The sequence below is a fragment of the Magallana gigas genome, chromosome 2 (assembly GCF_963853765.1).
Source record: "Magallana gigas chromosome 2, xbMagGiga1.1, whole genome shotgun sequence".
Classification (NCBI taxonomy): Eukaryota; Metazoa; Mollusca; class Bivalvia; order Ostreida; family Ostreidae; genus Magallana; species Magallana gigas.
The window spans coordinates 8,399,675-8,413,536 of record NC_088854.1 but is presented as its reverse complement, the minus strand read 5'-3'; the positions used below and the strand labels follow the sequence as shown (position 1 = coordinate 8,413,536).

At 34.5% G+C, this 13,862-nt stretch overlaps 1 protein-coding gene across 5 annotated transcripts in view; it reads right to left on the bottom strand.

Moving 5' to 3' along the window:
* Positions 1–6,383: 6,383 nt before the first annotated feature.
* The window catches only part of LOC105344891 (bridge-like lipid transfer protein family member 1), a 44,049-nt gene continuing 36,570 nt past the window's right edge, over positions 6,384–13,862 (bottom strand). For all 5 annotated transcript variants that reach the window (XM_066074835.1, XM_066074839.1, XM_066074836.1 and 2 more), the window contains 10 exons: positions 13,075–13,339; positions 12,225–12,382; positions 11,626–11,824; positions 11,202–11,419; positions 10,592–10,846; positions 9,902–10,075; positions 9,287–9,457; positions 8,633–8,761; positions 8,349–8,493; positions 6,384–8,018 (listed from right to left, as the gene is read on the bottom strand). In XM_066074835.1, the coding sequence (XP_065930907.1) occupies positions 7,805–8,018; positions 8,349–8,493; positions 8,633–8,761; positions 9,287–9,457; positions 9,902–10,075; positions 10,592–10,846; positions 11,202–11,419; positions 11,626–11,824; positions 12,225–12,382; positions 13,075–13,339 (1,928 nt within the window). In that variant the 3' untranslated portion in view covers positions 6,384–7,804. The remainder of the gene's footprint in view (positions 8,019–8,348; positions 8,494–8,632; positions 8,762–9,286; positions 9,458–9,901; positions 10,076–10,591; positions 10,847–11,201; positions 11,420–11,625; positions 11,825–12,224; positions 12,383–13,074; positions 13,340–13,862) is intronic.

Here is a 13,862-nt window from a genome sequence, read left to right as displayed (position 1 = left end):
TATAATAATATAAAATTAAATATTGCATCCTATCATACTTACAATATATATCATATAATACAATAAAATACTGTAATAAACAAAGATGATATTGTAAATATGAAATGACATTGTATAATGTTAAACCTTATTGTATTTGATCACATAATACAACATCATTATATAAAATACAATATTGTATTATATGATACAGTATCATATAACATAATACATTATAACATTGAAACATATGATATTATATTGTATAGCATAGTATAATATATTATATTGTATAATATTTGATACATAATAAGTTATTGTATCATATGATACAATATAATTTCATATAACATTGTATCATATCAAATGACACAATATTATGTGATAAAGAAAAATATTATATAATACAATATTATATTATACATATTATATCATATGATACAATAATAAATCATATAAACCAATATCATATTATACAATATCGTATGATACGATAATATATATTACAATATCATATAATACAGTTTCGTGTGATATAATTGTGAATTACAGAAACCAATATCATATTATACAATATCGTATGATACAATATAATATTGTATCATAATATACAATACTTTACAAAACAATATCATGATACAATATCATATAAAAAAAATTGATACAATATCATATTGTATCATTTAACTTTTTACAATATAACATATGATATTATATTGTATCATATTAAACAATAGTGTTTCACATCATACAATTCGTTATCATAGGAATCATGTTATATCATTTAACAACAACCTCATCTTTCTATCAAGCAGGTTTAAGTGAGGTAGGAAATTTCTTTAGCATCCTTGATGTCGTATCATATAACTTTTGACAATATAACGTATGATATTATATTGTATCATATTAATCATAGTGTTTCATATCGTACAATACTTTATCATAGGAATCATGTTATATCATTTTACAACAACCTCATCTTTCTATCAAGCAGGTTTAAGTGAGGTAGGAAATTTCTTTAGCATCCTTGATAATGGATCGAGATCACGCTCTGCATCTGAAGCAACCTCTGCTTTTCATTTATAATATAGTTAAATCAACTATGCAAGCTATCATCTATTAAACATGTGACCTGTTCCAAAAAACTAAACCTCATCCAGCATCCATAACCTATGGCTCAGATTCAGCATTCAAGCCTGTCAGGTGCATCAGTATCATAAGACGCATCACCCATGCAAGTTTGGTGAAGTTATGACCAGTAATAACTAAGATATCATCATCAGAGGGCACCAGCAATTAAAACCTTAACCTCCTTCAGCATCCGCAACCTATGGCTCAGATTCAGCATCCATGCCTATCATGTGCATCTGACGCCATCCATTCAAGTTTGGTGAAGTTAGGACCTGTAATAACTAAGATAAATTTTTTAGCATCCTTGATAATGGAGATCAAGCTCTGCATCTGAAGCTTCCTCTGCGATTCATTCATATTACAGTTTGATCAACTATATAAGTTTAAAATAGTACTACTATCTACGTAACATGTGACCTGTTAAAAAAAACTTAACCTTATCCAGCATCCGATACTTATGGCTCAGACTCAGCATTCAAGCCTGTCAGGTGCATCAGTATCATAAAATGCACCATCCATGGAAGTCTGGTGAAGTTAGGACAAGTAATAACTAAGATATCATCATTAGAGAGCACCTGTTTAAAAAACTTTAACCTCCTCCAGCATCCGAAACCTATGGCTCAGATTCAGCATTCAAGCCGTTCAGGTGCATCAGTATAATAAAGACGCACCATCCACACAAGTTTGATGAAGTTTGGACCAGGAGTAGCTAAGATATAACATTAGAGGGCACCTGCTCAAAAAACTTTAACCAGCTCCAAAAACCTTAACCTCCTCCAGCATCCGAAACCTATGGCTCAGATTCAGCATTCAAGCCTGTCCGGTGCATCAGTATCAAAAGACGGTGCACCAACAATACAAGTTTGGTGAAGTAAGGACCAGTAGTAACTAAGATATTACCATCAGAGGGCACCTGAAACAAAAACTTTAACCTGCTCCAAAAACCTTAACCTCCTCCAGCATCCGAAACCTATAGCTCAGATTCAGCACTCAAGCCTGTCGGGTGCATCAGTATCATAAGACACACCATCCATGCAAGTTTGGTGAAGTTAGGACCAGGAATAACTTAGATATTGCTATCAAAGGGCACCTGCAACAAAAACTGTAACCTGCTCCAAAAACCTTAACCTCCTTCAGCATCTGAAATTTAGGACCCAGATTCAGCATCCAAGTCTTTCAAGTCCATAAGTAGGTCCAGATGCATCATTCATGCAAGTTTGGTGAAGATAGGACAAGTAATAGCTTAGATACAGGACCTGCAACAAAAACTTTAACCAGGTCTGGACGCCGACGCCGACGCAACCGCCGACGCCGGGGGTATAGCATAAGCTCCCCTTGACTTCGTCTCGGTGAGCTAAAAATGATCAATTTAAAGATTGTCTGGTAAGGTTAAGATCTATTAAATGATTCCACAGTGTCTTTTTGGTGCTAGAACCATTATGAAGTCGTAATTGATTTGAAGAATCTTTTTTCCGTACTTTATGGCTTTAAAGGAATTATATGTAAAAGTAAACAATATCTTGACATTCTATGTGAAATCCTTGGAAAGGTAATCCCGAAACCTATCTTCAATTTGACATGGTCAAGAGCTTGTTTAATTCCGTTTTGGGGGAGACTTTAGGCATTCTAGATATATTTAAAAAATTATTAGTCAAAAATGGAAAAAACTCCGAAATTTGTTCCTCAATTTCTTCATATTTCATTGAAAAGGACAGTTTGAAACATGATTTTTCATTGTGTTTACCAAAAATGTTAGCCCCGGTATACCCTATCAAACTAAGCTATTGTAATGAAACATCATTGAAAGAATTTATATCTTAAATTTTATGAACCTGTAGGCACCTTTCATTTACTAGATCTTGGCCTTAAGGTGGCTCGCTACACCTTGAAATAATTTCTCAAATCAGCAGGAAATTGATTATGATAGCATAATGGAAAAGAAGTATTTAAATCAAACATCTGCAAAAAAATGCACAATTTTGGATGAAACATTATATTTTTAATAATTTAATTCAGAGAATGCAAACAAAAGCCCCAGGCGGATTCAAACTCATGATCTGCGGTTCACAGTCCCAATATTTTAACCACTAAGCTATCCTTAAGGATATTCAACCAAATCAAATGATACAAACATTTAAATTGCCATCTTTTGTTGAGAGTCCTAAAAAGTATAAGTCTAGGTGTTTTGAGGTACCTTAAGAAAGTAAAAAATAAGGGATACTAAGTCATTTGTCAGTCGGGCAAATATTGACTTAGATATGGCCATCAAAGGGCATATGCTCCAAAAACTTTAACCTGCTCAAAAAACCTTAACCTCCTCCAGCTTCTGAAACCTATGGCTCAGATCTTGCATCAAACCCTGTCAAGTGCATCAGTATCACAAGATGCATCATCAATGCAAGTTTGGTGAAGAAAGAATAAGTAATAACTAAGATCAAAAGGCAACTGCTCTAAAAACCTTAACTTAGCTCCTTCAGCATCCAAAACCTACATTTCAGATTCAGCATTCAAGATTGTCAGTTGAACATGTATCATATAAAGATGCACCAACCATATAAGTTTTAGCAGTAACATCATCAAAGGTCATCAAAGGGCAACTGCTCCAAAAACTTTAACCTTCAGCATTTGAAACCTGTGGCTCATATTCAGCATTCAAGCCTGTCAAGTGCATCAGGATCATAAGTTGCACCATCCATGCAACTTTCATGAAGTTATGATCAGTAATAACTTATATATGGCCATCAAAGGGCACCTGCTCCAAAAGCTTTTACCTGTTAGCTCCAAAAATCTTAACCTCCTCCAGCATCTGAAACCAATGGCTCAGATTGAGCATCCAAGTCTTTCAATCCATCTGTAGGTCTAGGTGCACTATCAAAAGCAAGCAAGTTTGGTGAAGATAAGATAGGTAATATCTTAGATACAGGACCAGCTCCAAAAACTTTATCCAGGTCCGGATGCATACGCCAAAACCGGGGATATAGCATAAACTCCCTTGACTTCATCTCAGTGAGCTAAACAAGTGAAAAGCTGTCAATGTGACAGCAAACCGGGTTTTCATTTATGTGAACTGTATCCATAATCCATGTCAACCCTTATCCAGTGAAATGGAGTACCCTATTTGCAATATTTTGCCAAAAAATGACTAAGTTCAAAAGCTGGTATTTTTTCATAAATTATCGGAAATCAAAATCCTAGCAATAGGCACACCTCTGATACATGTATATATAGTTGATCTGCAAAAGAACAACTTCCTATCTTGAGAACTGTAGGGGGAGTTATCCATACAATGAGGGTACCCTATATGCAATATTTTGCCAAAAAATGACTAAGTTCAAAAGCTAGTATTTTTTTCATAAATTATCAGAAATCAGAATACTAGCAATATGCACACCTCTGATACATGTATATATAGTTGATCTGCAAAAGAACAACTTCCTATCTTGAGAACTGTAGGAGGAGTTATCCATACAATGAGGGTACCCTATATGCAATATTTTGCCAAAAAATGACTAAGTTCAAAAGCTTGTATTTTTTTTTCATAAATTAGCTGAAATCAAAATCAGTACAATATATTGATTTACAAAATTCAATCTTCCATTAGTTTTTTTTATAATAAGGTACTCAAGTACAACAGTAAGCTATCTTGCATACAGATTACTAGTAAATATAAAGTGAACTTGCAGAATCAGTCCAGCATGAGATAATCAGTCTTGATGAAAGTTCATGAAAAATAAATCTGTGTCACAACTCAGAATCTGATTTTTTTTTACAATAATTTATTCATTGGTAATATTATAACAAATAGATAACAATTTAACAAGGGAGTACAGTGGGTAATTAGGGTATCTGTCTGGGAGAGGACCATGCTGTTCTACAATGCAGCAGCAATAGGAGAGCCTAAAAACCGAAATCTACAGTGTAAAAGGGTTTGTTACATCAATAGTACAGTGTATAGGTATTCATTTCTTTCCTATGAATAGTACATATAATTTATAACTGTATTGGGAATTTACATGATTGTAAAAGGATCTAGTTTAGCAAACAGGGTACACACATAGTTGAATTTGACAATTGTAAAGATAAGAACAAGTTCAATACATGTACATACTGTGGAATCAATAGATTTCGTGGTGGCTCAAATTTCGTGGAATTAGTGGTTACCTCTCATCCACAAAATAACATCCTCCATGAATTGTAAATTAGGGTAATAAAGTCATATTTCCTTTTGTAGATATATGAGAATACACGAAATTACGTCCTCATGAACCTGTAAAATTTAAGCCATCCACGAAAATTGGCCCCCACGAAATTTAATGATTCCACAATATTACTTAAAACTAAAAATTAGGAAATATTATGCAAGTTTAAGGTACCGGTATATAATTACAACACAATGTTTCCATAAAAATACAAACTTGTACATGTACATATCCTGATAGCCTGATATTACAAGGCCGAGTATCAACACAAACTGTTGACTGAGGATTTATTACATATTTGGGGTCAGGAAATAGAAATATATTTAGTCATGCCTGTGACTTGACTTAACATAAAACCACGAATTGTAGTTAATGTACATAGAATATAGTACACGACTGGTTTTGTAGTTAATTTGGAGAATTTACACTGAAGTTACATACTTTTAGAGTAACTGGGTAAATAAACACTGAGAATACATGACTGATAATGAACTTGGAAAACATTTGATGTAGCTATATATACGACTAGTTTAATACCATAGCTCATTTGTAAATTTCTGGTTTTAAACACAAAATTACCCCGATAATAAAATATACACTGTATTAAATAACTTGTTAATTGGATATTATACACTTTTAAATTAGTTATATGACTGTTATTGTACTAAATTTAAATACATACTGGTATACACCGTTGTAGCAAATGTGTCATGGGTCCTGTAGTTAATTTATAAGATATACAAGTACACTTAGTGCCAACAATGGTAAAATAATACTAATTAGTTGCCTTTTATCAAGTGACAGCTATTGTATTGTTTTGACATCCCTTATTCTACAACCTTTATATATGTCATCACATTAAGAACCATATACAAACACACTAATACAGACACGCCCATACACATAAACACAGACAGACAGATGGAAGGATGATTACTTATTCTAAATAAAACATGTACATGTATCATATATATGTACATTTACTAGTGCTTGGTTTAAAGTAATATTCAGTACATATTACAGTAGTTCACTGTGGTTAATACAAATGTTAGTTGTAGAATAGAATAATGAGTGTAATATACAAAATTTTTTATTTTTGCAAATTATCAGCCGTAGACTAATAGGGGGGAATATAGTAGAATATAAATTTAGCTCAAATGACTTAATGTCTCACGACATCATCTGACTATCATGAATGGTAAAATCATGTGACATCTTACATCATACAAAATGAGATCCATATAAAATATAACTAAGAAAAAAAAAGGTAGAGGTAAATAAAACAAGGAATGGGTAGACAATAAAAAAAATTATGTAGAATAAAATAACTCTATACATTTTGAGCCTAAGTTACATAATTGTTCGCAATATAAACATATATTATAATCATTTTCTGATTGTATTGAGTACATTGAGTCATACAGACCATTTTTTAAATTAGCTCTATTAGACAGCCTTGATGATGTTGATTCTCACTGCTTTAAAAGAACATCTATTTGTATGATTAAAAGATACAAGTTTTAGATAATAAAAAAAACTTGAAAACAATAAACCTCTATTAAATATGCTCATTGAAACAGCACTGTGAGTAGATAACAAATATTGGTCATTTTCCATTCCTAGAACGAGGGTGAGGGGCTGGGGGGGGGGGGGGGGGGTGGGGGGTGGTTGAAGGAGGCACAAGCCAAAAACTAATCACAGAGAGTTAGAGTATTATCTTCTTATGATGTTCTATGCAACATAGACATTGTGCAAAAAAATGATGAAAATCTCAGTGCTAGATGGAGTCAATGACAATTCAATAAAGATTTACCCCTATAAATCATAACCCACCAACAGTTACCATGTCATAATTTGGTAATACATATATACATTTTGAAATATTAAATGAAAATGAAATTGAAGACATTCATACATGAAATTCCATTTCATTGCATTCACAAATAAATAAGCTTGACTATGCCCATGAAAATATAAGGTACACATATCACAAAATTAAATAAATTTGAGAAGCATTGATGGCACATCTTCATGTTCAATAGACATGGTATTTATGATGTAAATTTCAAAGCCATCAAAATATACAGGTGTACATGTGAAATCATGTACATTGTAATTGTACAAGTATTTACAATAGGTATGCACTTTTTAATCACTCTTAATATAAGACAGATACATTATGAACATTTTCTAGGTATCTCTTTTGACAGCTATATACAGGTGCTTCTAGGAACACCTTACAGTAAAAACATTGATTTAGTTACAATATTCACATCAAATATTTTTTAATCAAGCCTTACAATTCAAGTTCACCTATTTATCTATATATCTATTCATGCATTTGAATTTTAACAACTTCATTCTCTTAAATCTCTTCGATGAAAAGCTGCATAGTTCTCTCAAAAAATTGTTCTTATGTACTACATTCTATAGACCCGCTTTTAATTAAACCCCGGCAGAGCCTTTATGGAACTAGACATGCAGGCCCGTCCCTCTCAGACACCGTCCACAACCTCCTCCTCTGGGGATTTGAGGGCCAGAATCAGCTTCTCTATGAGGAAGGACAAGAGTTTATCCAGGGGATCCATGAACCCTCTCTGCATCCATTTTGGTATGGTGACTCGGGCGTGAGAAAATCCCAGCTTCTGTAGAACGTAATCTACAACCACTGTGTCAATCTCCTTCCCTTTACTCGCCCAGTGTAGAAGCCTGCACGTCAACAATGATGAAAAATACATGTACTTACATGTGTATTTCTTAGACGCCTTACTATAGAAAAGTCAATTCAAAAAGACATGGGAAGCTGAAATTATACATTATACAGAACTACTGGGTATGCACTATTTTTTAACAAAAATTGAAGTTCTCTGGTCAATCATCCTTATTTCCCCCAAGGAGCTACAGATATACAGCTAACACGTTCATGTATGCACATTTTGATATGAATGGTACATTGCACTAGTACAATTATACATCTTAATATCTGAGTTGTATATAGTCTGATGGAGTACCTCTGTCGGTTTATATCAAACTTTCTACCTGACAGTAGGCTCCAGGTGCCAAGTATTGCATTCGAACACTCTCCAGTCCTCCTTCAGTGCTGTAGTTGGGTCAGTGATTCTCTTCCTCTCCGACTCCGGAGTTCTCGGTGACTTGGCACTTGTGCCATATGGAGGCTTTGTTCCTTAAATAAATCATCAGTCATTTATAATCTTTTGACTCATATGAACAATTAATGTACTCAAATATTGTTTCTTAGGTTTATTTCTGAATCTTTATTTTATAATAAGATGCACAGAACATGGATCCCTCTAAAGTTTTACCTTTATCCTTCTCCTTGATGTAAGACAAGATAAGGTCATGAAGGAAGAGGATGACCTCTGCGTCCATGGCAACAAAGATGTGGTCCTCAAACTCCGTCACAAAACTACACTCCACCACCGGGCGGGGCTCTGTACAGAATGGATAATAAATTACTAATACAGACACATCACACAGTGATATTTGGTACAAGTACATGACATTGTACAACGTAGGAATGGTCACGCAGTTGTTAAACTAACTACTAGCGTTGAACTGATATACCACAAGCAGATATTTGTTTCAGGATAACATTTTCCAGAGTGTATTATAAGCATCGTTTTAATTTTTTTAAAGCTATTCACCTTTTCAGTCAAGTACTACACAGTATCAGAATGTACTTAATACAAATTCAAAATGCATAATAATCTTAAAGACAGACAATCTATCCCCCAAAATTTCTTTGCTTCAGCTAAGATAGGGAGAAAAAGAAAGTCAGATGCTTCCCAAATCTTTCAATGGCTGTAGCTGAAAGGAGGGAGCAAGATGGTTAGATATTTCCCTCTTTTAATATTTTTCAATTGCTTTAACCTAAATAGAGAGACATTGATGGTTTCATTCATATTTCAATCATTACAACTAAGATAAAAGGACAATGACGTAGGAGGTTTGCATACCGTCAGCCTTGGGCTCATGCTGGGACTGGTTATGGATGGTCTTGAGCTGAAGCTGAAGTGATGGTAGCAGGAAGATAATCTCCGTGTCATGGCTGTACGCCTGGACCTTTCTGATCCTCCGAGCCTCTAGAGCATCGTCTTCATAGGCCGTCTGGGGGAAGCAGTCAAGACCTGCAAGTACAGAAAGAAATGATGTTTAATGACAGAATAACAAAAAAAATACTATGACTGTCCAAGTAAAAGTGTACATATTAAGCCTGGATAGATTTACTTAATCAGTCTTACTGCTGATTACTGACCAACTCATCAGTGCATAGCAAGTATAAAACAGCTTAGCATAAAGCACTTCCTATGTCCAAATTAAATACATATACTGGTATGTACACAATGTCTGTTATCTGTTTTTAAGAAAAATCTACAAACATGTAACTACATTTACATGTATTTGGTAGAAATTGCATTTCCATTAAAGAATCAATTGGTTCTCTCTTAAATGGAAAATGCTATCATATCTGTCTCGTTACAAAATAAAATCTTGCATGGAGTTTGAACACATTTTTGCAATTTACAATGAAATAATATCATTAGTGATGACCACTAGGATTTGTCTACTACCTTTAACGTCAGAGGCGGCCAGGGTGTAGTGGAACCATTCCTGGACACTGGTGAAGGAGGGGGGCATGGAGTGGCCGCGACTCAGCATGCAGATATAGGCGTTGTGCTGGTCCTGTGTGTGCTGGGTCAGGTCATGACCCACATAAAAGTTCAGGTTTTGGATCACGTGGATTCCTGAAAAAAAACACTTGATATATAATACCCAATTATCCATATACAAGATTAAAGTGACCCATGTAAAAGTTCAGGGTCTGGATCATATGGATTTCTGACAAAACGTGACACGTATAGAATTTTAAATACAAGACTAGTTTTAAGTGGCCAAGTTAAAGGGCAAGTTCTGGATCACGTGGATTCCTTAGAATACATGATGCATGATATACACAAATCATAAACAACATTAAAATGTCCAATGTAAAAGTTCAGAGGTCTGATCAGCAGAGAAAGGGCTCATAGTAGAGCGTTTTGCTGACACTTAAGAGCTATAGCTGGGCTGAACAGGTCTCTGGTGTATCCTACTGATCCCTGACTAAACATTATAGGCTACATACGCAACATTACTGGGGCAAAATTAGCGGGAGAGCTATCAGCAAAGGCAACATAGCATGAAATAAAAGTTGAGGAAATCAACTTCATATTTCAGACGGTTTTTTTTTTACAGGTATACATGATATACGATGGTATACATACCTCCCTCTGGAAGCTGCTGAGACTCCGTAGCAAATATAATGTATGGCTCATGCATGATAAAAAGAGCCCAGGACTTGGCCTTAAAATTCATTCCATGGAAACAGGCCAAGGTCAGGTTTTTACCCTTCAAGGACATATTGCCACCTAGAATGGTGCCCTGCTTAGGGATCATGCTTGGCAGCATAGAGAATCGACACCCGACCACCAGTTCTAGGGCTCTCTGCCAATGTCGGTGGTGCCGAATGTCCCAGATACCTAGCAAAGAGAAAAATTGACATGGTTTATGATTTATTCATCTATCATGTTAAAACTGGGTAATTTTTGTGATTAATACCAAATTGTTCTAATCACTAACAAATTTTATATCTTCCACAATAACCTTCTAAAAGGTACATAGTAATAGAGATTTTGTATAGTTTGTTTTATAGAAAACTTTACAGAAAATTTACCTTAATGGCCTACAAGGTATTTGATTGTATGATACAGACATTTTTTATTTATGTAAAATATATGTTCAAATTTGAAATCCCTATTCATGCATCACAATGCTAATGGTAAGAAATAAAAAAAAAAAACAATCTTTAGACATGAACATGGAGAATGCCCTTACAATCAAGATCATCAGACATCTTCCTACGGTCAGATCCTCTCTTTGTCACTGGCAATGGACCAAATGCTGACAGGACGCGTCTGCTACTGTTAAACTGATTCATGAAGAACTCCTCGATCTTGGAGACCATTTTGATGATGTCGGGCGTGGTGGAGCGGGAGATCATCATGTGAAATTGTTCCCAGTTCAAGTCTCCATGAGCAAAAAGAATGGCTGGTCTATAAAGAAAACAACATGGATCTCTATACAGTCTTCAAATTGAGTTCTACAACAGTTCTGTATGAGGGTATTCTAATAAATCTTGAACAAGCCCCTTTTTTTACTTTACAATGCCATAGTTACCTTTGAATTAGATGAATACATATCGTAAAGATATCTATACATTACAACTTAATAAAGACACTGAGTTCTCTTATAAGAGCACCTGTTTGTAGCCAGTGGGGTATCACTACTGGGTTTGTTCTGAACATGCCACTCATCCTTCATTGAGATCCTGAGCTCGTTGAGGCGAGCCATGAGTACACTAGAGCCCATGTAGTCCATCCGACACTCGATCGTGTGCAGTGAGACCCCCATACTGTGCAGGGGCTGCTTTCCTTGTTCTGGATCCTCATCTACTTCAACTACAAAATCAACATCATTCTACATGTATGTATTATAACACACAGTGCATGTATGTTTAATGAAACAGTGCATGTATTTTTTCATAACATAGAAAGTACATGTATGTTTCATAACATAGAAAGTAAGACTAGTGTACATATATGTTTCATATCATAAAATGTGCATGTATGTTTTATACAACCATATAATTACCATAATAGAACAAAAAAGAAACTCCTAAAGATGTCTACAAGCATCTATAAACATATATAAATGTACATTTTGGTATTGCTTATAAGGTAAAATATTGGATGATTGCATTTTACATGCAGTACCCAAAATGGTTTGTGTAAATCAAGGGAACCTTGTTAAAACGCAAGACATTTAAATTCATAATCAATGTACAGAAAATGAATCTACCGAAAAGGTTAAGGTCATTAAGATCAATGGTTCCTCCAACAACTCCGCCCCTGGAGTCAAAGTGGGAATTTCCTGTCCCTGCTGTAATTTTCAGGTCTCGATGGCCGTTACTATGAATAGACAGACTGCCCTGGCTCTTTATCTGCTCTGTAGTCCACCTGGAAAATGTATAGAGGGGTTAATCTTTAGTACAGATTATAGAGCAAAATTTATTTTCATGTGAAAAAGACTTTGCATTGATGTGAACAGATTTTTACAGTGAATATTGTGAAGAAATTGGGGAGACTCTTGACAACTGATTTTAAATTGCAAAGCAAAAGCCTTTACAAATACTTCTTCACTTTTAAAAAATGCTTCTATGCAATCACTTTCTTTAACTTAAAATATCTGAAAATTTTCCTAACAAAAATATCCATATTTCCAGTTTCAAAATACTAGTACGTGAATATACTGTATATCCTGGGGGTTTTTATGTCACAAAATTTGCGAAAATGGAGAAAACCTGTAACATTTTTATTTTGCATCAGTCATTTTTTGTGATTTAAAAAGTTTCTTATACATGTAGAAAATGATACAGGATATAATTTCTGCGTATTAAATTATTTGCAATTTAAAAGAGATCACAAAAAAAGTGAAAATTAGATCATCACGAAAATTACCGGATATACAGTATCATGTAAATACAGGGAAATCTATTCAAAGTAAACTCTTGGGGACCAGTGAATTAACTTCACTATATCCATAACTCATTGTACTTCACGATTCACCCCTATTATCATTACAAATTCATAAAACAGTGATAAGTACTGCTTTAGACATGCTTGATATAAGACCACACTAAGGCCCTTACACTGTATTGCCCATCACGTTGCTCATGTTGACATGGAGATCCAGCTTGGCCAGATTAACGGCAAACAACACCAGCGTCTCCCAGGATACAGACTTAGGGGTAAGGTGACTGCTGCTATGATGACCCTTGTGTTTGCTGCCCTCTGAATGGCTGACACTTGACCTCTGTTTGCCGGGAGTCTTGGCTGTGGAGCCCGGGGTCCCGGTGTGTGTGTGACTGAACGACTCTGAAGGAAGTCCATCCGTGGGGGACTGGGGCATGGAAGCTACAAATCAACATTACAAAAATATCATTCATTAACATCAAAGCATGAGATCGATAAGTAAGCTACAGGAAAGAGGCCAGAAATTTTTTTTAAGTACACTAATAAAAGTGAAACAAAACCTTTCAATCTTCTTATCTTCATTAAAATTGAGTTTATACAAATTTACAGTTGTATAGTATAATTTTTAAACTTACATGTAAGTCAATTTAAAGCTTAAATTCAGCACTTATTAAAAAGATTACTTAGTAAATGAGAATGTAAATTATATATATGTCTGATTGATTAAATTTTTTCAAGTCTTTATAACAAATAAAAACAGTTAATGCAGTTAAGAAACACAATGCAAAGATAACTGTAACACTCAATATTCATATGACCTTATATCCTACAGAACATAATACTTGCAAATATCAATATACTATTTTATTGATACATACTCTTCTGGAAACCTTTTCCCTAATTCAATATTTCATATCAGTATAACCATGCAAATTGTTGATAGGTATATCAAATTTTTTTTTTT